The 26150-nt window shown below is 35.7% G+C and overlaps 1 protein-coding gene across 1 annotated transcript in view; it reads left to right on the top strand.

The window, feature by feature from the left end:
* Positions 1-335: 335 nt before the first annotated feature.
* Positions 336-26150, top strand: part of LOC121378375 (piwi-like protein 1) — a 197766-nt gene continuing 171951 nt past the window's right edge. The window contains exons 1-2 of the mRNA XM_041506516.1: positions 336-414; positions 18693-18857. Of these exons, the coding sequence (XP_041362450.1) occupies positions 18729-18857 (129 nt within the window). The 5' untranslated portion in view covers positions 336-414; positions 18693-18728. The remainder of the gene's footprint in view (positions 415-18692; positions 18858-26150) is intronic.

Consider the following 26150-nt stretch of genomic DNA (forward strand, 5'->3'; position numbering starts at 1 on the left):
AATGAATTTTAAAGAATAAGTGTGAATATATTTAAGTCATAGCACTAATAATTCCATGTATTTGTTCACTGAATCTTAAGAATAATTTGTCATTGTGTTTGTATATATATGAGTAATGGCGGCCATATTGAAATTATGCAAATTAGCATATTTGCGCCACCTACATCAATGTACATTTTTGATATATTGTTTACGGATGGTTCAGGGTACAGTTGCAATAAAAATCATTTATGTTGCAATTTGTTCTAGGTCAACCTTATTTTGACTGGACTAAATCCCGCCCTATAAATAATTAAAAACTCTTATACGAGACCCTTTTTATGGGTTGCAGGATTATCTCCCTTATCTGTTTTTAATCCGGGCCATCATGAACCACGAGAGGGAAAATTTACGAACACAAATTTGACTGTAAAGGTATGTCAGAGTGCAAAGCAGCCCTTTACATTTACTCGCCAACTGGCTAGTGAATGAAAAAGAAAGGAAACCCACTAAGGTCGACGACAGTAACTTTTTTTAGTACCCACGAAAATAGTGTTATATTTAAATCTGTACAAGACTTTATAATTAATAGCAAACGTTTCGATAACTAACCATTCATTATTCCTCCTTCTCCCTTCCCAACTGTGACTAAATAATATCATATCAACTATCTATTTTTATTTTTCCTTTCTTCTCTCTCTCTTCCATTCTTCTCATCTTAGCTAATTTGAATTTATTTAAATTATTATACTATTTCTGTCATCTTGATGTATCAAACTTGTATTTATAAATGTAGGGAGAGGCCTTAATATAGGCTCTTGCCTGTTGGCCAATCCCAAACCGCATTTTGACGGCAATAAATATTGTTTAAACTAGACAGTAACTTTTCGCACCCTTGTTTTGGCTTCGTACACAATACAGGTGATGCGCCAGTTCTGGAGTGGATCACTTTCAAACAAAATTGTGAATTGTCAACATGTGCGCGTATAAACAGTGATATAAAATGTAAATTTAGGTAAACATTTAACACCCAAAACAGTGTTGTTCGAAATGGCGTACTTAAGGCTAAGCCAGTTGCGGATCACTTTGTCTTAGTTCCGGATCACTTTCGAAATTAGAGGCTTACGCCTTAAAAACAGTGACAAAAACACTATTTCCAACAACTTAGAACTTTCTGTTGTTTGTGGATCCTGGCTGACATATTTTATGGCCATTTGCAACTCCATGAGGTGTACTCTCTCCCCCCCCCCCCCCCCCAATTACGCCCCATATTAGCAATTTCTAAAATTGATTGAAAATCAATGATGGTGTCCCGATATCAGTCTCAGATATACGTGGCTTGTGTCAAAAATAAAAGTGTGAATGCGATCCTTATTATTTTCGTTTTGTACTTTTCAACAAGTACGAATTATATTTGATTTCTGTCATTTTGTTATATAATAATAAATAAAAATTTTTCATTTATTACCGTATATATCAATAATAATAATAATAACAGGGGCGACACAGTGTAAACAAATAGAGGTACGGCTCGTGGTTGCCAGACTCGCCATTCAAATTACTTGTAAGGACATTTTCACAGATATAACAAATATAACCCACACACACACAAAAGTGGTACGGCTCTGAAAAGTAGTATGGCCGTACTGTCTATGCCGCCCCTGAATAATAATAATTATAATATTATTATATTGATGACTTTTAAAAGGCACATTTTCTTTGTGAAAGGAACAGTCTTGAACAGCACCTTTTATTGGAACTAGAAAGAAATGACATATCAGCAAAATATCAACTTAGGGACTGTTTAATATTTATCATAATATTAAAATTAAGCAAGTAATTTTGAAGCAGGATAGTTAGACCTCTAGTTAATATAATAATAAATATTAATATAGTGATACACACTAAACAGTCACAAAGTGGAAATATTATTAGTATTTTTAATTCCTTCATTGGGATGCCCTTTTGACGTGTTGTTCCATTTGTCCTTTTCTGGTTAGTCCCCCACACCTGCAAAATATTTCCTGGATCTGCTCCTGAACAGTGCTTTACAAAGCAAGTTCAAATTTACTCTTCCCTGGCCAGTAGAGTATAATATTTTAGTCGCCATTCACTTACATTTAGTAGCCAGCTTAATACATACTTGTAATTAAATCGATTCATCTGCCATTTTACGGCACATTACTAATGTCATAATTGTTATTAGGACTGCATTCGAATGAACTCGTGAAGAGGTGATTCCTAGTTGTTAAATAGTAATTACAAGTTACTGTTTGTGTCCGGTTCCACTAAAACAGTGAATGACTATTAACTATCATTATCAAATTCCGTACACAATAATTGTATTAAATGAATTTAAGCGAATTACTATTTTAATGACACTGCTAAAATATGCATTTAAATTGCAGTACTCATTAAAAGTTAAATAAAAGCATTGTGATAATATCTACCAGGCTTCAACATGTTACTAGTAGTAGTAGTTAACAATCGGCTACCTTACTTTTGGTTTAAATAATATTTATTTTCGTCACATACTGCCTTGTAAATACATAAATACTGTTTTGTAAATAGTTGTGTCTTTAAAGCCGTCTAAAGTCGAGTCATGAAAATAGAACCATGTTTTCATCCTCCACTGGTGAACATGACTTCCAACGTGATTAAAACGACATTCACGACTGGAGACGTCGTTATCGTGGAGGGACCCGTTATCACGATATAAACATGAGACGATTGGAGCGCAGCATAACACATGTATGAGTCGAACATTTAAAATAATTAACGTTTGAGTTTCAAACAGACAAGTAAAGACATACAGTGGCTCATCAATGTCAAATAAAGCCTGGCTTTAAATGGGACAGGACTGACTTGGTCCAAAACTGAACTGGGGCCGAATTATTTCCAAACGCTTGATATTCAAGTTAAGGGAGATAACATCATAACAAAGTATTACCTCTCACTTGACGTCACCGTGTTTACTCTTGAATACTGGACAATCGTTATTCATACTCATAGTCCGATTAACATGTCTCAAACTATTATTTTTCAAACAAATTACCGATAGAAAATGTTTTATGGAAAATAAATTGCTACTGGTCCACAGAGTTTTCCGATGTCCAGTTTTGTTTACAGATTAAAGTAAAATTATTGGACAGTCGCCAACTGGCGAATGTGATTTAATTTTTTAGACACCAGGGAATGTTTTTAGTCGCCATGGCGAGTATTTTACTCGGTTTGTAGAGCACTGCTGAATGTAGAATTATTTTCAGCGATGGTCTAAAGGCTAGGGCTAGCTCAGATTGACCGTGCGAATACACAGATAATTTTCCTGCATCAGGGCCCGTGCTTATAAAACTTAGTCTAGACTTTAATGTAATGCTATTTGAATGGCGTTGCCATGACGTTAAAGTCTGGATTTTATTAAAGTTTAGACTTTAAGGTTTATAAGCACAGGGCCAGAATGCGATTGTATAAAGCAAAAAATTCCACTGAAAAAATTTAATCCACCCTATAGGTAGTACTAAACCAAATAACTTCCGGCTGGGTCAAAGTTCGAGGTGCACCCAACTTTTGATAGAGAAGTGAACACCACAAGTCCTGTGATTGGTTATAAATGTGAGTGTGTTGGTTGTAAAAAATAATAGTTTCATCTGGGTAAAAAAAATGTGCAATTTTATTTCATCTAGTACCAATGTGTCAAGTAGCCTTGTGCTTGAAACATGTATGGGGTACCTGTAAAAAAAAAAAAAGTACTCGAATTTTGTGTGGGATTTGATTTGGTAGTATACACCCTATAGCACATATTCAGGGCATAATAAAAAAATATTATGATTTTGTCATTTTATTTAATTAAACTATACTGGTTGATTAATTAGCCATCACTCGATCATGCAAGTTCACAATGACCTTGACCTTGACAATAATCTCTGTACATGGCTCTGAATGGAGTTTGAATCAAAGTTAGCACTGAAGAAAAGTTGGTTTTGGCCTATAATTCATACAGTAAAGATTTCAATAATTTCTTTTTACATGGTATTTGACTTGCCATATACAACTGCTCTTAAATATGGTATTATATATAGGCAACCTGAACTAAGATTTTAATAGCAATTTATTTTTATATTAAAAATAGCATGTGCCAATAGTGGGTTAATGTCTTTAGTTTCCATTAACATTGTTAATTTTTTTTATGTATGAAATTCTGAAAACTCAAATTTGTAAAGAAGTTGATTTTTATTGTCATTTTGACATATTTATAGGGTGCTAAGTTATATTTTAGACAAATTTGTAGTTTTATGCAAAATTTAAAGTAATTTTGAAGAAAAACTTTACCAAAAACATTATTAAATTTGTTGTCACTATTGTGCCTTCTGTTCTTATTTGTACATAACAATAAGGTTGTTAAACATATACTTAGATCTCCAGATCATTTTTTTTTTTTTTAATAATCACTTAGTTAGCTCTCATGAAAAGCATTTTAAGTTTATACTAGATTCAGAACCAATTTTTTTCAGATTTGATTATCTGCCTTGGATTAAGTTGATAATTTATTTTATTGTTAAAGCTGTATTACCTAATGTTACTAGCTAAATAAAATGCTGGATTACAGATTGTAGGAATACATCTAATGTACATATTGTATTCATCCGGATTAGAAAATAATGCAAGAAAATAGATGTTCGGGTAATTTTGTCATTTAAAAATAGTTTTTTTCAGTAATTAATCAAAAATAAATGTGTTAAAGCTGCATGATTATTCCAGATATCACAACTATTAAAACCTCCCAACTACAGTAGGCTATAAATAAAATATAGTCAGGAATGTTGGTGGCCAATAGTTTTGATGGTGCATTATGAAAATCAGCATGGCCGATGGATTTGAAATTCCCACACTTGGTAACTTGAAGACACCCACACCCAGCATACAGGATTTCCTCCCAACACTAATGTTCAGGACATTAAGTCATTACTTCATACAGGTACAGTCATGTTTGTGTTTCCTTCCTCAGACAGTGTATTTTTTTAATACTGATATTTCTTTGATGTGCCTGTTAAGGTCTTCATAATCTAGGGGTCAATCAAGTGCATGTGTTTTAATGGAATTCTTTAAAGGGGTAGAGGTACTCTTGACTATCTTTGTTGTCTCTACATATATACCTGAGTACACACACCCAACTGAAAGTAAATATCTTCAGGAGTTTTATTTTAAAACAATTTGTTGTTTAATATGACATATTGCATTTGTACAAAACTATATGCAATATATATGCTTTTTGAGGTGTACGTTATATTAGGTTGCACTGTAGAAACAACAGTTTCAGTGAGGTTGTCAGTCTATGTCAGAATACACCAAATCCTGGTTGTCATAAAGACACATAGCTGGACACTTTTTGAAAAATGTATGTTAGGCCAAGTAAAAAAAATTGTTTGGTTCCTGTTACATGCCAAAAACAAATAGGGTAGGTAGGTAGGGAAAACTTTTTTGTTTTTTTTTTTTTGTTTGAGCTAATATTTCCTGAATAGTATAGCAGATTAATATATTAAAAGCTCTTTCTTTGTGTTACAGTGCAACTGACAATACATACTCTGAGAATCATTAATTATTTTCTATAAAAAAACCACCATGTCGTAACCTAGTCAAACCACAATCGGTATTAATGTAAACACCACCCAAGTCTAATACTACACGGTAAGGTTATAAACTACGATAACACTAAAATAACACTATAATTTGTTCATTGGAAAAAAGTTTTAATATCAAAGGTCTGATCCACAACATGGTTACACCCCCTCACAACTACAGCAACAACACTGATCTTCCAGGCCTATTTCATTGCCAGTATTGCAGTAACAAAATGTACATCATGAACACAACGAAGATGTCAATAAAAATTAACAAAATAAGTTAACAAAAAGATCTCCATACTAACTATCCTCATAGCAGAGATATCAAAAGAAAACAACTATTTTCAGGAAAACAGTTTCCCTTTTGGTCATCGATAAGGACACTGCACAGTATCTTTGCACTGTTGACAAATAGGTAAAACAGGTTTGTATTTTTGCTTTTAAAGGTCTGATCCACAACATGGTTACACCCCCTCACAACTACAGCACTGCAGACGCTATTAAATGTGAAAAGAGTTGTCATTTCTTAAGGTTTTGCGTACTACCAGTTCATTTCAAATGCCATGAATATCATCATATTTAATAATAAATACAGGGGTTATTTGTCAAACAAATGCAAAATATTGATAGAGTTGATGTCTAAATATTTAATTTAAGTAATCTTTTCAGCATAATCGGCTATTTTCATGTTTACTCTTTATGTTTAACATTGAATCGTAACTCGGTATTTCTAGAAGTTCGATTACGTTTTAGGGAATTCCCCTACCAAAATAGACTGGAAATTTGTATCATTCTGCTTTTTAACAGTAAACTAGCGTAACATTTTGAAGATTGGATTCACAAGTTCCGAGTAGTTCCGAATGAGTACGAGAACACGTCCGAGAGCATGTGGTGTCAATGGTGTCTTCCATTTACAGAGTAGAATGTCAAAAATGTGCTCATTCAAATCAAATAATATTACACATGTATTTAAATCAATTTCAAATGAAACGACATTCAAGAAATCGGAACACCTCGTCACATTCCGCTACGCTTATATTTCGTGGAAATGTACGAGGAGTTCCGAATGGCTCTCGGAAGCTATTCATTTGGAACTCTTCGGAAGTAAAATTGCGCGAAGTGTTCCGGGTCTTCTGGTAACGAGATCTTGGACTGACAGATCTCGTGGCATCTCTCTGCAGTTGTTGTTTTTAGAGTCGACGAAAATTAGGATTGATATTAATGGATTATTAAAAAAAAAGGGTGGGGAAAAGGTTAAAAAAAAGTTTAGGGTCGGCACCAAAAATTTTGGGACGGTCGGGTAACCGGAACCAAACAAAAATTTTTTACTACGCCTTATCAGTATAGGTACCCCGGTAGTACTCAACCAAATAACTTCCGACTGGGTCAAAGTTCGAGGTGCACCCAACTTTTGATAGAGAAGTGAACACCACAAGTCCTGTGATTGGTTATAAATGTGAGTGTGTTGGTTGTAAAAAATAATAGTTTCATCTGGGTAAAAAAAATGTGCAATTTTATTTCATCTAGTACCAATGTGTCAAGTAGCCTTGTGCTTGAAACATGTATGGGGTACCTGTTAAAAAAAAAGTACTCGAATTTTGTGTGAAACTAGGGTAGTCATAGACGCTACCCGTTATCTCAGAAACGAGCAGCTTGACCCCCATTTTTTCTCTGTTTCACTTTAAGTGTAAGGGGTGGTAGTATTTATATCCGTGGCGTTTATGTCGGTTGATATGTTGCAGGTAGGCGTTTTAGCCACATACGTTACTATTGTCGTCTGTGGGATTTGATTTGGTAGTATACACCCTATAGTGGTACAGACTGTTGAAATGAGATGAACACTTAAAATCGTAGTTTAAGTTTATAAAATAGGCCTACATGTCTACATTATATACATATTGTCATTACCTGTAGAAAACAAAAATGATAAAAGAAATATAGATGGAACTACAAGTATTAATAGAATATTTTGCAGAGGACAACTGACCATGGAACGAACAGTCTAGGGCTATTATGATATGGGTCCAACACATGCAGGGTCGAATTGTTGTGAACTAGTGGTTGAAATGATGAATCCAGAGAGCAGGGTTCACACGCATCCTGGAAAACCCTGGAAAGTGCTTAAATTTTATTTTCATCCTGGAAAGTGCTTAAAACTCCGGGAAAAATGAATTAACCCCCTGGAAAGTCCTGGAATTTTACTATTTTTAATATATATATTTTTCATTTAATAATAATTATTTGGAAAATATATTTATAAATAATCGTGTTTGACGTCTGGTTCCAAACTATATCCTTCATACAACAGTAATTATAAGAGGTCGACTGCCATTGGTCAGCTGTTAAAATGTATACACAGTAAGAAGGCGTGGACATAAATGAACACAACTTGTGATTGGTTGAATAAATTATGTAACTGTAAGCAGTCTTGTTTCTGACGTTTGTGCCTTCGAAATTACTGTCAAAGATAAATAATTTAGTAGATAGCTGGAACCAGCGCCTTCCAACAAAACAACTACTCCTAAGGCTTATGTCTGCTATGCTTCTGTGTAGCGAGAATCATGCAAAAGTTGAGAACTTGTAGTTGTAACATATTCTTTTATCTCCATTGAAGTCTTGGATGACCCAAAACACAGCAAAATGGTATCCACATGTCAAGGCATGTCAACGAAGCAACCAATTAACTAAATAAACAATCGTTTTATGGGTTAGTTTTGATTGTTTGTGATATAACTTGGTGGCAACAAAAAGTCCACTTATCTCTTGATTATTTTTGTGCTGTCAGTGAATAATGTGGTTGACATTTAGTTACTCACGGAAACGGGTATAATTCCAGTAAATTTCATATTTGAAACGCGATGTCACTAATGAGTTTAAATAATTCTTAATGAAAATAAAACATGTTTATATGATTTATGTAATTTTTTCATGAGGTACTTTTAAAAAAACACACAAATAAATAATTATTTAAAGTACATACATGTACTCTATAAGCACTGACTTATAAACATAATACTGTAAATGTATTAATTCATGTTATACATTTTGTGACTTACAATTATTATTATTATATATATGTTTTTTTGAAATAATAGATCTGAATAATACCGGTATTTAAACATTACTGTCTCTTTTTCTTGATAGTTTTGGGTAGAAGAGTGATTTTTTTAAATTTAAAAAATCTGGATAATATAAATTAAACATAAAATTTTATTCATTTATTTTTATATAACGACACCCCAGTACATTGTTTATTTATTGATTGTTTATTTGTAAGTGAATTAAAAGTCTTTTTTTTTTTTTAAATACTTTGATGGATTATTATTCTATCAGTGTTTTAGATCTCATTAATTTGAGCACAACATTTTTCTCTTTTTTTTGTCTGTTCTGAGCATGCTTAGTCTTAGATATTGTTACTATAGTAATGTTAACAGCTGGTAAAGATGTTGCTGAAATCCATTTCAATTTATATCAGTCAAATTAAGCTTAATATTTTAGTGGTATTAAGGTAAAAATATGTTTGAGGTTAACATATAACATTGTTTATACTCAATTTAGGCCTGCTTGTTTTGGGCACACTTTTAGGCCTTTCGCCTTGACTTTGGTGCAGTCCAAAAGTCTCATCTATTTAAAGTTATATACTTCTGAATCATGACCAAAAATAATTGAAACCCTCAAAAACATTTCCACAATGTGGTTAGATATATGTATTAATTTTGGTTATGGAGTGGTTTGCTGTAAGATCCAGCATTGAGACACAGATGCATGCACACCCCCGCACACAGTAAAAAAAAATCTGTACACTACAATATTTTTATTTATGTATTTTTACAACTTTATCATCCATGTGATGTATCTAGATTAGGTGTAGCTTATGAGACATAACAACCACTGAATAAACAGTTTACTGGGGTGCCGTTAAAAAAAAGTTTTCCAGGTATTATATTCAGACTCCTGGAAAAATGTAAAATAGCCCTGGAAAATGAACCAAAATGGTGCTTAAAAGTCCTGGAAAATTAAAATGTGTTAAGTGTATGAACCCAGAGAGAGGTTTAAGAAGAAAATAATAATAATAAAAAAAATAATAATAATAATAATAATAATTATTATTATTATTATTATTAATAGTAAGTGGGGGGGGGGGGGGGAAGTGGGAGAAAAAATGTCCATTGTGTTCAATGTTTTTGAGATAACCCTGAGTTCACTGCGCTATCTTGTGGCAATTACAACATAAATACTTGTATTGTGAGTGATCCGCAACTGGCGTATCAAGTGTGTCCCCTTTGAGGAGTTTGCAGCATCACTTTTCATAAAACTTGTCATGCACAATCTATATGTTTCCCCTACACGTACTATAAAATTTCAAAGGATATAAATAGAAAAACATTAAAAACTTCATATCTCTTGTTAAACGTCTGTTTTTTTCATGTCGTCTGCTCGTGTAAATCTTTAACAGTGGTTATGTATCAGCGTCCAAAACATATATATCAGGGTTTAAGCTGGACTTAAAACATTATTACTTAGCAATTTGGTTAATTTGACCCAAAAATCTGTAGCCAAATTCAGGTTTCAATTAGCCCAAAAAATGACAAAATTGAGGCTCTTTTTAAAGTAATTTATTTCTAACCCATAATTTCTGAATGATTATGGGTGTTTAATGTACTTTAATATATCCATCAGTTCTGCCCTGTTTTAAAATCCACATTGTGAAGTGCATTTCATGGCTACTCTGTAACATTTCTAACAGCTCTTCGCTTGCACAGTTGTTTGTAGAGCTATATATATATATATATATATATATACAACATCAATGACAACACATTAATTTATATATGTGCGATGATAAAAAATATTACATGCAACTAAATCACAATCGTCTGCCGAGGCTTACTGCACCCAGTTTATTGCTATTGTTACTGTTAGGAGTTGTAATGACAGTACATTGTTAAATATTCAGCAAAAATACAGATAGTTAAACAGTTTAATCAGCATTTTAACGATCCTTTATGATATACCCGGTAAGCAATATTCCATGAACAGTCAGTCGAGACATGTCAGCTTTTTTCACACGCAAGAAATCACATGACATCGGCCACATGGAGGATGCGAAAAGGAGTGAGCTATTCTGATTGACAAAAACAAAGCCGGTTACGGAATCCGACAGAAGTGGCTCAAAACAAGCATGCGCAAAGTAGATGTACTAATAACAAATAGCGAGACTAATGCTGCGTTCGCGTTTACTCGGAAGTTGTTATTTCTAACTTGTAAACTGATTTCCGACCTGTATTAACAAATACTTCTCAAAAACAAATAGAGGAAGGTTTTCGAATTAGCTTTTTGGCGATTTGATAATGAAATATTAAACCCTAAACCCTGGTATATATCTGTATCAAAAATAAACATTAGTCCAAGACATTTGTTTACTTTCCCCATGCAAAAGTCAACAATGTCAGAAATATTCAAATGTATGTACTCAGTATTGTTGCATACAAACGAAACAACCACCAAAACTGGGAATGGGAACTGTATTTACGTGCCCATATCCCGGAGGTTCAGGCACGCCTACCCCGGACTCAGTCTCTGACATCACCGGTGGCCGATTCCAGGGAAAGAGGGGGGAAGGAGTGGGAGGAGCAGCTGAGATGAGAGGGACAATTTAGAAATTTTGATGGCATGACCATGGCCAAAAACCAATGGGGGGTGGGGAGGGCGGCTAAATATCGTAATAACTTCAAAATGCACTGTAAAAGATAAAACATCAGGATATGAAACTGGTGCCTCACCGAAACAGGTACATGCCGGACGATACCTTTTACGAAATATGGATTTCACGTGAAATTACGGTAAGATGTGCTATATTTTACAGGTGATGCGTCAGTTCCGGATATCATCCGGTTCAGTCTGTCGGTATATTATATTTTTAGTCATTTCTAATGTAAATTTCATTAAAAAAAATATTACAACAAACAAATAATACATGTTTCTTGAAATTGTACGTAAAAAAACATAACACAACGGTAAATCCTTGTCCTTGCATGTATATGCATAAAGGACCATCAAACCTCACATGTAGGAACAACTTGGGATGGTGGTGTGTCGCGTACTATTACATGGAGGTGGGATATAGCCCAGTGGCAAAGTGCCCGCTTGATGCACAGTCGGTTTGGGATCAATCCCATCATTGGGCTATTTCTCGTTTCAGCCAGTGCACCACGACTGGTACATCAAAGGCCATGGTATGTACTACCCCGTCTGGGATGGTGCATATAAAAAAACCTTGCTGCTAATCGAAAAGAGTAGCCCATGTAGTGGCGAAAGCGGGTTTCCTCTCAGTAGCTGTGTAGTTCTTAACCATATGTCTGACACCATATAACCGTACATAAAATGTGTTGAGTGCGTCGTTAAATACAAAATTTTTTTCTTTCTTTTCAATTACTAGGTCATTATGACCTACTTTTCACAATCTACTGCACATAACAGTAAATCCTTGTCCAGACCATATCTTGCATACAGGACCATCAAACGTCACACGTAGGAACAATTTGGGATGGCGGTGTGTCGCATACTATTTCTAGGTCACTGTGACTTAATTTTCACGATCTACTGCACATAAACAGTAAATCCTTGTCCAGCTCATAATTAGAATTGAATCATACCTGTAACATATTCATTAATATAGATATGGTGTTCCACCAAACTCCTGATGGACGTATCATGTACCTCACCGGTACTCTTTGTTTTTTCTGGATGTTTTTTTTTTTAGAAAGCCTTATGGTATTGACCTGATATTTTGTGGATATCTTTATCATGTACTGTTACAGATCAAATTTGACTTTCATGGTGATTTACCCATTTTTTATGGAGTTATGGGCCTTGAACTTAGGAGATGTGAAAATTTGTTTTCCAGATGTTTTTTTGAGAAAGCCTTGAGATATTGATCTGAATTTTGGTGATAGCTTTATCATGTACTGTTACAGATCAAGTTTGACTTTCATGGCAATTTACCAATTGTTTTTACAGAGTTATGGCCCTTTGAACTTTGAAGATGTGAAATTGTTTTCCAAGCCCTTTTTAATTCAGAAAGCCTTGAGATATTAACCTGAAAGTTTGTGTATACCTCGTCATTTACTGTTACAGATCAAGTTTGACTTTCACAGTGATTTACCCATTTTTGATGGAGTTATGGCCCTTGAATTTGGGAGATGTGAAAACTTGTTTTCCGGAATAATTTTCACAAAGCCTTGAGATATTCAGCTGAAATTTTGTGTATAGCTTTATCATATACGGTTACAGATCAAGATTGACTTTCATGGCAATTTACCTATTTTCGATGGAGTTATGGCCCTTGAACTTAAAAGATATATATATATATATAAAAATAAATGTTATCCAGACTTCTGTTTTGCAATGCCTGAAGATATTGATATTAAATTTTGTATATACCTTTATCATGTACTGTTACTGATCAAGTTTAATTTTTATGGTGATTTACCCACTTTTCACAGAAGTATGGCCCTTAATTTTAGGAGATACGAAAACGATTTGAGTTTGAAAAGGGACATGTATTGCTTTAGCAGTACTCTCATAATGCTTGTTATAATATTATCTTTAATAGGCAGACTGCTTTTAATACTAAAAGTGATGTGACAATTAAATAACACGTGTTAACCACACCAAGTAAAAATAAAACATTTAAAAAAATCGTAACTTCAAACAAAGTCGTATGTTCGGGTTAAGACCATAAAAACCATGTGACAGTCTTTTTCTTTGTTTTTCAAAGCCAGTGACCACTAATTAGTGTGACCTCTGAACTTTTAGTTCCATGGTGCAAGCAGAGTAAGAGAAGGGTCGGATGAGGAGTAGGGATTAAATATACTGGGGTTAATTAGTTTGATATGTTGTCATCCCACTAATAAGTTAATTACCTGTGTCCACTGTTACATTATTATTGTCAGACTTGTTTATTCTGTTGTTAAAATGTAGTGAATAATAATATGGCCTCTTGTAAGGGACATTTAAGCATTTAACAATCTAATTAAAATTAGCTCCACTATTACATGTGGATCTAACATCAGCCAGTTGGAGCTCATGTCCACCAATCAAAACCTTACTTGCAGAATCCTGCCAGTGATTTAAAAATAATTTGAAAACATTCCGAATTATCCTGAGGGTATACATGTTTTGTGTGAATTACGAATGCCTTAAAACATGTTTTATTTTATAAAATAAATAATTTGTAATGTAAAACTGAAGACTGATAACCCACCCCGTACGTATTGGTATGGTTCGCTGTAATGCGGCCACTAAAATAGACTTGCCCGATATTTTTAGAATTTGTATGCTCCCAAATAACGTTGTAAAAGCCGAAGTGTGATTGGTCAATATTTAAATTATTATTTACAGACGAAATGTTACCTGGACATTGGTGACTACGCAGTGTTGTTAGTTTTAAATCACTGGCAGGATTCTGCACGTAAGGTTTTGATTGGTGGACACGAGCTCCAACTGGCTGGTGTTAGATCCACATGTAATAGTGGAGCTAATTTTAATTAGATAGAGCATTTAATTTTTTTTTTTTATCTCATCCCTAGCTGTGCAAGATGTCCATTCATGACGTCAGCCCATACAGAATTTAGAGAATAACTAACGAGCTACAAGGAATTATGAATTATCTGTCCAGAGTGAATGAATGTTGTAAACCCGAGCCTTTGGCGAGGATTTTACAACATTCATTCACGAGGGGCAGATAATTCTAACTCCTCGTAGGGAGTTGGTTATTCTCTTTATTACCCATTGTCAATTTTAACTGATTTTTAATGTAAAAATTCCTCTGCAGTCTACAACAAAGCCATCAGCCATTACGTCATATAATCTTACGCGCATTACGTGACGTAATGTAAGTGACGTCATAGCATAACAGCGTTCTTTTTACAGCCAAATGTTTACAGTACAAAATAATACAACTGTATTTGCATTTGAAAATAATTATTTTTATATATTACTAAAGCCGCTGCTTATGAAAATATACCATTTAATTTTTACGAAACAAATGAGTCCATTTGTTTTTGTAACTTTATGTAGATCGTATAACTTATGTGTAATCTGACTCATGAATGGAAACATTATATGAATGAAAGTGAAGTTCCGGCCATGATATGCAACCAACTAATATTTTGTTATTAAAACCTTCATTATAAAGCTATCTTGTTAATTTGTTGTCTTAAATTTTATTTAACACATGAAAGAAATACGGCAAATATGATAGTGTATTTTATTTATGATAAAATAGTCAAATAAAAAAGTTACTTGTTCAGCCATATTTGTCTGTTAGTGTAAAATAATAGTTTATTTACTGAAAGAATGAGAGAAAAAGTACACCCTCGGTAGTAAAAGTTTGACCATAGGACTCTCCAAGCCTTGTCCTAGGTCAACATTTCCACCACCTTGGGTGTACTTTTTCTATCCCACATGACCACATATGATGGAGTCTTATAATCTTGTATAGGCTATGACGTCATTGCGAGTTGGTTAGTTTTAGATCAATATTTTCTTATTAAGATCTTCATTATAAAAGTTATCTTGTTAATTTGTAGTGTTAAATTTTATTTAACACATGAAACAGATGCGGCAAATATGATAATGTAATTTATTTATGATAAAATGGTAAAATAAAGAAGTTACCTTTTCAGCCATATTTGTTTGTTTGTGTAACATTCTTCCTTGATATAAAGAAGTACATTAGTGTTTTCCCTAGTTTATTTTAGCATGGCGCGGCACCATGCCTCAATAGTCTAGCGCCATCTTGCCTTAATCAGCACCATGGATGCTGCCCTGAGATTAAACAAGCCTTTTCAGCAATTAATTCTAAAATTGCCTTTATAAAACGTCAAAAAAGGTATTATTAATTAATAAAATATGCCTTTTATATCTTTTGCCATTCATTTATTAAAGCAAGCACATAAATTACATTAATATTTATTTCAATTAATTTTTGTGTATTTTTAATGAAAAATAAATGCTCCGAAAATAGTGAAAATGCCCCAAAAGTGTTTGGTCTATCATGCCTTGCCTAATTTCTAAGTAAATCACTATACATTGATATATTTATTTAATATAATGGTACAAATATGACATATTATATGTAAATGGTAAAGCCGTATTTTCATTGGTGGAGTCATCTTTCATCAGGATCCAAAGATTACTGCCAAATTCAGGTACCAGTATTCTGAAAAGACAGTCATATAAATACCAAGTAAAATCAAAATGGAACCAAACAGATATCAAACTGAGATTTCTTAAACCTTAAAATAAGGTCATAACCAGGTAATTTTAATACATTTTTAACACATTGGGCAAAATATAAATACATTTGTGAAATATATACTGCTCAAAAGAATTTAAGGGTCAAAAATTATAACCAAATAAGTTTCAGAGTGTATTAGATTGATGATGTAAACTGCACCAAAAAGTTAATTTATTGTTCCATATTTACAAAAACCCACAAATAAACGTCACTGTATACAAGAAAGTCACATGACATGCTGTCAAAGTTGAAGGTTGTCAAACATGGATTTTACACATTAGAACATTCGTTTAATAGTGTGTGAATCCACCCCTGGTGCGAATACACTCGACACATCGTTGCCTCATGCTGTTGATCAGACGTCTGAAGAACTCTTGGGGAATGGCCTGCCACTCTGCCATAAGAAGTTTACCCAGATCATGAAGGTTGGCCCGAGGGGCATGGTTATCCCAAACTCTCCTGCCTAATTCGTCCCAGGCGAACTCTATTGGGGCCAAGTCAGACGAATATGCTGGCCAATCCATCCTGGCGATACCTTGTTGTCTGAGAAAGTCTGTTACCACCCTGGCGCGGTGGGGTCTGGCATTGTCATCCTGCAGAACTGCCCCGCCGCCAATCTGCTGAAGGCCTGGGAGAACCAACGGCCGGATAATCTCATTCAGATAGCGGATTCCATTCAGATTGCCATCCATCACATAGAGGGGGGTCCTGTGGTGGATAGAGATGCCGCCCCACACCATGATGCTGCCACCACCGAACCGGTGACGTTGTCTAACGTTAACGCCAGCGAAGCGCTCCCCAGGCCGTCTGTAGACACGAACCCGACCGTCGTTGAACTGGAGACTAAACCTGGACTCATCAGTGAACATCACTCGACCCCACTGAACACGTTGCTACCGCAGATGAAGCGTGCACCAGTGACGTCTGGCCGTTCTGTGACGTGGTAGGAGTGGTGGTCGAACAGCCTGGCGACGGAAGTGTAGATTATTGGCTCACAGACGATTGCGTATGGTTTGATCAGACACTCGAGTTCCAGTCGCAGTCCGCAGATTGTCACGTAATCGGCGTGCAGTGGTTGTGCGTTGACGTAGAGCCATATTGGTGATGTAGCGGTCCTCTCTATTTGTAGTGCTTCGGGGTCTTCCCGAACGTGGACGATTTCGAACAGAATTCGTTGCTTGGTACCGTTGCCACAGTCGGCCAACGACACTCTGACTGACACCAAGTCTCAGAGCAACATTTCTTTGCGTATTGCCATCCTGAAGCCAAGCAATAGCCCTTCCTCGATCTTCGATAGTCCGTTGACGTCGTACCATTGTCGAATTTGGGGTGTGCACCGTACACGAACGCAAGCTCCAATTATACGGAAATTCAGCATTGGGAACATGGAATACACGTGCAAAGCGTGCAAATGAAGCGCTTTGTGAAAAAGCAAGTTATGGGCACTTAGCAAACCTTTCGCTTTCGCCCTAATTTACGTGCAAATGTAAGCATGTTTTCGCCATTAGAACTAGTCGACAGTGTCAGTGACAGTGGATTTTAATTCTTTTATGGGTTGCTTAGACCCACTTTCGTCAAAATGGAACAATACCATGCGTGACATGGTCTAGCTAATATAATTGACATTCAGAAATAATGTCGAAAATATCGTCTGACCCTTAAATTCTTTTGAGTAGTATACATTAAGAACTTAGAATTTAGGGAGGGGAATAAGTCTTAATTTCTTTTTAATTGATAATAAAATATATATTCAAATTAATTAATAATAATTATAATTCATATGCATGTGTTGAACGAAGGTGGGGCGGGGGGAGATATATTAAAACACACCACGAATGTCGGGAATTTAAAAAGAATGAATTTTATTTCTGAGACATTCAGAAAAAACTAAATTTGCCCTTGCTTAATCCCAAACATGATTTTGGTGTAATAAATACATTGTAATTACTATGTATTTTACTGCTTAGGCTTACCATTTGCAAATAAAAATAAAAAGGTTTGAGTGGGATTTTTTATTAAAATTAGTGGAAATTGTAATGTTAAAAAGAATAATTAAAAGAGGAAAGAATGTAGATAATGTTTGGACCAGTTTTCCTTTTCCTAAAGGAACTGTACTTTATCTACTCTAGTCTACATAGTTTTAAAAAAAGTGATATATACCTTTTAAGAATTCTGTACTCCCGTCTTCAATGTTTGGTGAAAAGTGTTGAAGTGTAATTGGTTAATTTATATAAAGTGCATGAACTGCATTGGTTTACAGGCGAGTACTCAACTGAACGCAGCCTAGGAATTTATCCTACCGAATAAAACCGAACCGAGCGATAAAGATAAAATGGCAGCCAACAATGTTTGGAAACGTGTGTTTACATTTTTTCATAGAGTAAGGTCTCCAAAATTGTTCAAATGATCGATTCAATAAAAAAAAACCCAATGTATGTATATTAACAAATAAATAAATTGACAACAAAAGTTGTCATTTTGTTTGACAACTTGAAAAAATACAAATTCCATTTAAGATTTGCAATTCGGCGATTCTGTCTGGTACCCCTATACATGTACCTACTTGTTGAGCATTTGCTCTTTGCATGCCCAAGTGACCTAACAGAAATAACAATTCTTAGGAAATATTTTTATAAAGTAGTTTCTTTCCGAAAAACTAAAAAACCTAGCTTTAGAATATGAATGATTCTACTGTGTTTTCTGATTTGTGGACATAGTTTGGTGGTTTTACTGTTGAAAAAAGTTTACATGTTGTCGACTCATAACATGCTTTTTTGTTATTCCTTCAGATAAATAAGTTGCCACGGTAGCGAAGTTTGCCCGCAATGGCCTCTGGTGGTTATGGGCGTGGTGGAAGAGGTGCAGCGTTGTTGCAGGCTCTTTCCCAGCAAGCTCGAAAACCTGGTTCTGGACAGCAAGATGAGAAAGATAAACCAAAAACAGCAGCTTTATCTGTAAGTATAAGTAGTCACAGTGACAGATCAATTTTTATCTCCTGTAATGCAGTTTGTGGGGGATGTTAAAGGAAGGCTAAATTAAGGCTTTTTGTCAACAACATATTTTCATACATATATTTAACATGATTTTTTCATTAAAAAAACAAAAACATATTTAAATAATGATCAAAATACGGACACTTTCACTATTTAGTAGATGCAGCTATTGTTGTAGCATTCAACAGTGAATGCCACCTAGTGAACGGTCAGCGCATTAATTCAGTGATATCAGACTCTGTCACAGTCGAGTGATCAGTATAGTTTGGTACATGTTTTATCTGACAACAAACACATTAGATTTTAGAGCGCATAAATGTACAGTGGCCACACAAACACCAACTTGCATCTCTCTACGTTGTGACCAATTAATGCGACCTTTTTTTTTCATTTGGTGACTGAAACATTTTTACAGTTGTTCTGTTCCCCCCCCCGCCCTACCTGCATTGAGTGGCCATATTAAATGTTTACTATTATCTAAAAGGGGTATTTTAACAACACCGATAAGGTGCAGCAAATAATAGATCTTCACACCTTCAAGAATACTATAGTACCCTTTCAGTCTCGACATCTCGACTGTATCAGTTGAGAAAGTCTGACTCTGCAATGCATCTAATCGCCTCTGGGAAGGCTACGCTTGGCATTTGTCGATTCACTTACTATGACAATATACCGCAGGAAATAGGAATTAAATAATTAAATAGAAAAAGAACGGTTAATTTAATACATTCCATTTGCATTTTTTTCTGAATGAAACAACATGTCATAAGTTGATATATAGTTAACTGTGAAGCACTTCCGTTGATTAGCAGTACAGATGGTGAAACAAGAAACAACAACAAATGTTTTAAAGAATATATATGTTGCAACCTGTAATCAGCGGTCACCTGTCTTTAGCGGCCACTTTTATTTACTCCCTTGTGTGACCGCTTAAGACAGGTTTGACTGTACTTACCCCTGGTATGACAGTTTGTATCTGTGATAAATAATCAGGGAGTAATAGTCCCCCAAAATATAAAAAATATCATTTCCGAATGATAAAAAAACTAAACTTCAGGGGTCTCCAGGTCACAAACTATGACAGATATGTACAAAATGAGTACAATTATAGATTCTCCAGGTAAGGATTAGCTAATATACCAAATTGCAGCTTGATATCTTTATAATGAATTAAGTTATTGGCATTCAAAAGGTGCCTGAAATCACATGACACAGTCGCAAATGTCAAAAACGGGCCCTGCATTTGATCAACAATAATTTCAAAACTAATTAAAATTTGGCCCTAAAATTTTGTATGCATCCATTATTTATATGGAAGTATAAATGGGTGAAATTTTATAAAATTTGGAGATGGTGACCTGGGAACCTCTGGTTGAATTGGCACGGAATGACCCTTAAGCAACCAAAGTTAAATGGAAACTTTTATTTTGAAGTAAGTAAAGTATACCGTATTCATTATGTTTATCACTAGCTTTGTTATTATAAAGTTATTAAGAGTCGCGAACATGACTGGAATTCGTTTACATCTCATAAGCCTTTCCACAGTGACCAGACAATCATGAATTTTATTTTTCAGTTAAGTTTTTAACTTGTCTTCAACAAAGTAAATTCTTCGGCTTGGATTCGTTGAAAGATGTCGACTGTAGGCCTATTTCATTTTCAAATGAAATTGCAACATGTCAAAAGTGACAAAACGTCAACTTGTTTGATGATAAAAAAAACGCATCCCAACCTCCCAAGTTAAGTGCTTATAAATTGCATCATTTTATCTGCATTTGATTGTAGGTTTTACTTGACAGTTTTATTACTTTTTCCATATTTAACCCTTTCACCGATTGCTCCCTGCTAACAAGCTGACCCTTGACGATGGCTTAGCAAATTTCCATTGTCTTTACTAAATTAGCTGTCTTAGATTAAGTTTTATAGTTAGAAGCACAAACTTTTGGATTTAGTGAGATAAAAGGACAAGACTGTTTGTGATATTTAAAAAAAAAAAATTGTTTGTTATTACCTGTCAAATAAATTGCAATTACAGGTGAAAATAAGAAATAACACAAAAGCTGTTTGTTTTCAACTAAATTAAAGTCACATTTTTAATACAAGTGAAGAATACATGTATAAATATATTTGATATTGTTATTATTCAGTGTATACCTTAAAAAAACAAAACAAACCTGTATACAATTGAAATCCACACAGTTTTGTCCAATGTCATATTATCGAATACACAATCAAAATGTCACAGAATTGTGTGTTGCACACATACACACACATGAAGTATAATAAGTACAATAAGAATTCCTCACAGTCAAAGAAACAGTAAATGTAAATATAAAAAGGTGAACTGTACAGGTAAGTGAATTGACTATCTCCAGTATTCCACTTTGGTATGGAAATCTCGGAAACATGTTGAACCTTTCTTTACACACAAGTAAGTGGCACAACCACTGCATTTAAAAATTGTCTCGGTCAATTTACAAGGATTGTCTTTTATTGATACTCCTCCATTTGCATTGGAATAAACATGGTGTTTCTTTGTACACACAACACAGGTGTGGTTTGTACTGTCCACATCCTCGGTTGTCGGAAAATGAGACCCAACATCCAGAAGACGATCAGGAATCTCAACATCTACACTTGGTCGTTTTCTTTTTTTCCGGATAGCTCTGTTGTCACCAACCAAAGAATGAACAAGTTCATCGATGAACTGTTGAAAATCACGTGCTCGTCATCTGCCAGGTTTGTGATCGATCACGTGGCCCTCAATAACGTATGCATTGAAAATACACCACAACAGTCCCTTTAGTACAAGACGCATGTACTATCTGTACTGCTTGGCAGATTTGCTGTAGTGACACATCTGATCATTCCTGTCAACACCACCCATGTTACTGTTGTAGTCCTTTATCAGTTGTGGACATCGCACATCCTCCAAAACTCCGTTTGTTTCGACGCAAAACAACATCTGTATCCGGCTGGTGAACTGTTGAAAGCAGGTGGACCAACCGATTATCCTTCCACACCAACGCCAACATACCATCAGACATCATCCACTTGCACTCGTCCCTACGTAGATCTCGATCTTTGACGTCAACAAGCTGCTTGGGGTAACCTTTTCTGTTTTTACGAACAGTTCCAACAATTCCAATGCCACGACTTTTCAAATTATACGCAAGGATAGGGCTGGTATAAAAATTGTCCGTGTACTAAATGTGTCCCATGTTTTCAATTCCTTTAGTTAAATTCAGAACAACAGCTGTTGTTAGCCCAATATTTTCCCCTTCAAACACACTGTTCTTAGCAACATAGATTTCAAATCTGTAGCAGTACGCTGTCGCAGAATCACACAAGAGAAATGCCTTTATTCCCCATTTCGTTGGTTTTGATTTATGTACTGCTTCAATCCCAATCTGCCCTTGAAAGGGATCATGCATTCATCAATGGAAATGTTCTTAGATGGATAATACTCTTCCTCAAACTTAGTTTGGATGTAAGAAAGGAAAGGTCTCACTTTATAAAGTCTGTAATTTTTGTCAGCATCAGTTTCATCACAAAAATGTAAATATCTACTCAGTTGAATATACTTGCGGTACGTGATCACTTTTGCAAATCCTGGGGTATGAAATATCCACTTGTCTGGTTTTTCACAAAAGTATCTTTCAATTCTGGGGCAGTCAACACACATCAGCATGGCTAGTCTAATTCCAAAATAACTTTTTATTTCCAACAAAGACGGCCGAATCTATTCTGCTTTGTTGTTACTGGGATCGGTGGCAATTTTGTAACACGCGTTTTTGTCGGTCCAATAACAAATGTTTTCAAACAATTCATCTGTAAAAAAAAAAACTGAAAGTACTCAAGTGCTGAACAACTTCCGTCAAAAATCCGCATTGGACCTGGTCATCCCGAATAAACAGCTGAAGAAATGTCGTCCGATTGTTCATTAGAAAAACTGAAAGCAGGATCCTTGTCAAAGTTCTGTAAAAACCCATCAAAATTAATCTCATCGTCGTCATCTTCAAACATGGCCAAAATCCGTTGTTGTCCGATCTCTTGTTCGTCTCGAAATGACATAAAATTGTCATTATTTTCTTCATCAGATGAATCACTTTCTGATCCACTATTCTCGGAATCAGACATCATTGAAAAAATTTAACGTTCGATGAAAAAAATGGGTTTAGGCTACTGCAAGGCTCACACTGGAATTTTTTTTACTTTAGCCAATTTTCAGAAATGTAGAGTATTTCCTTGAACATCGTTAAAATGTGGTTAATTTAAGGACTATTTTATTAGCCAAAGTCTTTTTTTTTTTTAGCCATTTTGTGTAAAAATTAGCAACTGGTTAATATGGCAATGTACAGGGTGAGATTCAATGCATCATGTAAACTTGTACGTACTAGTATATGTAACAGTACATGATTAATAAAGGACAATAGTAACATTATTTTAACATTTGGTGACAGGCACATTTTCTTTTATAACAGGCAATTTCGACAAGCACCACCAAATAATTATTTCCAGGCCTTCAGCTGAAGGTGAAAGTTGAAAACCAGTGACGTGTTCTGAATGGAATGTGCTCGATAACATTTTAACTGTTTTCATTGAATCCTAAACAAAATCGCTAATTGTTTATGACTTTTGTTTCATGCTGACACTATCTCGACTGTAAAACATTCTACAATTTGTTGCAGTCACCCGAGTCACGAAATTACATGCAATCTGAAGTGAAGAGTAATACGTGAATTGGTTTAAAAAGAAAAGCCCAGGGGTTTAACTTTTACTTATGTATCCAGCACCTTCCCTACATATACTCTTCAAAAAAAGAAACGCAAAAGGGTACAAATGGGTTATAACTCCGATTTTATGTTTCCTACCGGTTCATGCTTTGTGAATATACGGTCATTGCATGTCCCAAACACATTCCCACGGTTACATTCGATAAAATGCAGCTACTGTACAATAAAGTTCCAAAATGTGAATATTCGCAAAAACGCAGCCACGTGCAAACCATGTCACCACTGCACGTGCGTTGTCTGCACGTGCAACATGAACACCGACAGTATAAAAGTGCAGGGTGTTCGCTTGCCTAGCCTCTGTATCTGGCCGACAGTTGACAATCCAGGACATGCCACGTCTTAGTGAACCGCAAAGAAACAATGCCATCGGCCGACTAGACGCAGGCGAATCCAGAACGGCCGTTGCCAGGGCATTCCATGTGTCCCCAAGCACCATCTCCAGACTGTGGGACCGTTACCAGCAACATGGATCAACACGTGACCTCCCTAGATCCGGTCGACCACGGGTCACTACCCCCGGGCAGGACCGCTACATCCGGGTACGCCACCTTCGGGAACGATTGACTACTGCCACCTCCACAGCCGCAGCAATACCAGGTTTGCGCAGGATATCCGACCAGACCGTACGGAACCGCCTACGTGAGGTAGGAATTCGTGCCAGTCGTCCAGTTCGAGGTGTCATCTTAACACCACAACACCGTCGACTCCGACTGCAGTGGTGCCAGATTCATCGACAATGGCCTCAACTGCGATGGAGACAGGTGTGGTTCAGTGACGAGTCCCGATTTCTGCTCCGACGTCATGATGGAAGATGTCGCGTGTATAGGCGTCGTGGTGAACGTTATGCGGCAAACTGCGTGCAGGAAGTGGTCAGATTCGGCGGGGGTAGTGTCATGGTGTGGGCAGCCATCTCACACACTGGCAGAACTGACCTGGTCCACGTGCAGGGCAACCTGAATGCACAGGGCTACATTGACCAGATCCTCCGGCCACACATCGTTCCAGTTATGGCCAACGCCAATGCAGTGTTCCAACATGACAACGCCAGGCCTCACACAGCACGTCTCACAACGGCTTTCCTACAGAACAACAACATTAATGTCCTTCCTTGGCCATCGACATCACCGGATTTGAACCCAATTGAGCATCTATGGGACGAGTTGGACCGACGCCTCCGACAGCGACAACCACAGCCCCAACCACAGCCCCAGACCCTGCCCGAGCTGGCAGCAGCCTTGCAGGCCGAGTGGGCCACCATCCCCCGGGACGTCATCCGTACTCTGGTTGCTTCAATGGGCAGGCGGTGCCAGGCAGTTGTCAACACACGCGGAGGCCACACCCGGTATTGACTCCAGATGACCTTGACCTTGGTGGTGTGTCCTATCACTTACTCACAATGAACTACAGTGAATTGTGAACAATCCTGCAACATTTGGTAATTATCGGACTCACCATTCAATAATTAAATCAATTCTCCAAATGTTACGACAATGTGGTTTTGCGTTTCTTCTTTTGAAGAGTATAGATGGACAAGTGGAAATATCTAGCAAGTAGATTTTGTGGTACACTTGTCCGGTGGACAAGTGAATTTTTTCTTCTTATTTCTATCACTGGATACATGTATGCATATGATAGCAGTTTCACAAGCATCAATGTATATATATATCCTTATAGTATACTTATAGATACAGTGAAACCCATCTAAACTGGACACCCTTGGGACCAAGTAAAATGTCTGGATTAAAGAGGTATTCGGTTTAGAGAGGTTAATTTCTGTACTGATTTTTAAAAAAGGACCATGAAAAATGTCCAGTTTTGGGGTAATTCCGGTTTACAGAGGGTCCGGTTTTAAGAGGTTTCACTTTATATATATTGTATAGCTTGTGACGTCAGAAGCGTGTTGACATTGTTTTATTAGATATATTGTATAGTTTGTGACTTCAGAGGTAGACATTGTTTCATTAGCTTGGAATCATATAATATGTATGGCACCGTTTATTGTAAACCATAGAGATAATATTCCATAATTAATAATTATTACTGGTAACACAAATTTATAGTTGCAGTTTCATACATGTGGTTGCAAGTCACTTATTTTTCTATTTTTACACAAGTACATAAACAGTTCACACCAGTTATCCAACAAAACAGCAGCAAATCCTTTGTCATTGTGAAGAGGCAACTCAAATTCAAAATGTGATATGCAATTGGTCACCTGAAATGAATTTTCCCATGATGTAATTCTTTTTCTACTAGAAAATGAAATTATTTAGCTGTAATACTTTATGTGCATGTAATTTAATTCAAGAAATAATATTTATATTTCAAAAGAAGATAAAGTAATAGTTTTTTAAAGTGTATTATGCAACTATGAGATTACCCCTTTAATAGTTCTAAACAGCAAATGTCCTTTCATTTCGTAAATTGTATACTACTCTTAAAAATATCTCAAGTTGTT

This window comes from Gigantopelta aegis, chromosome 8 (genome assembly GCF_016097555.1).
Source record: "Gigantopelta aegis isolate Gae_Host chromosome 8, Gae_host_genome, whole genome shotgun sequence".
In the NCBI taxonomy this organism is placed as follows: domain Eukaryota; kingdom Metazoa; phylum Mollusca; class Gastropoda; order Neomphalida; family Peltospiridae; genus Gigantopelta; species Gigantopelta aegis.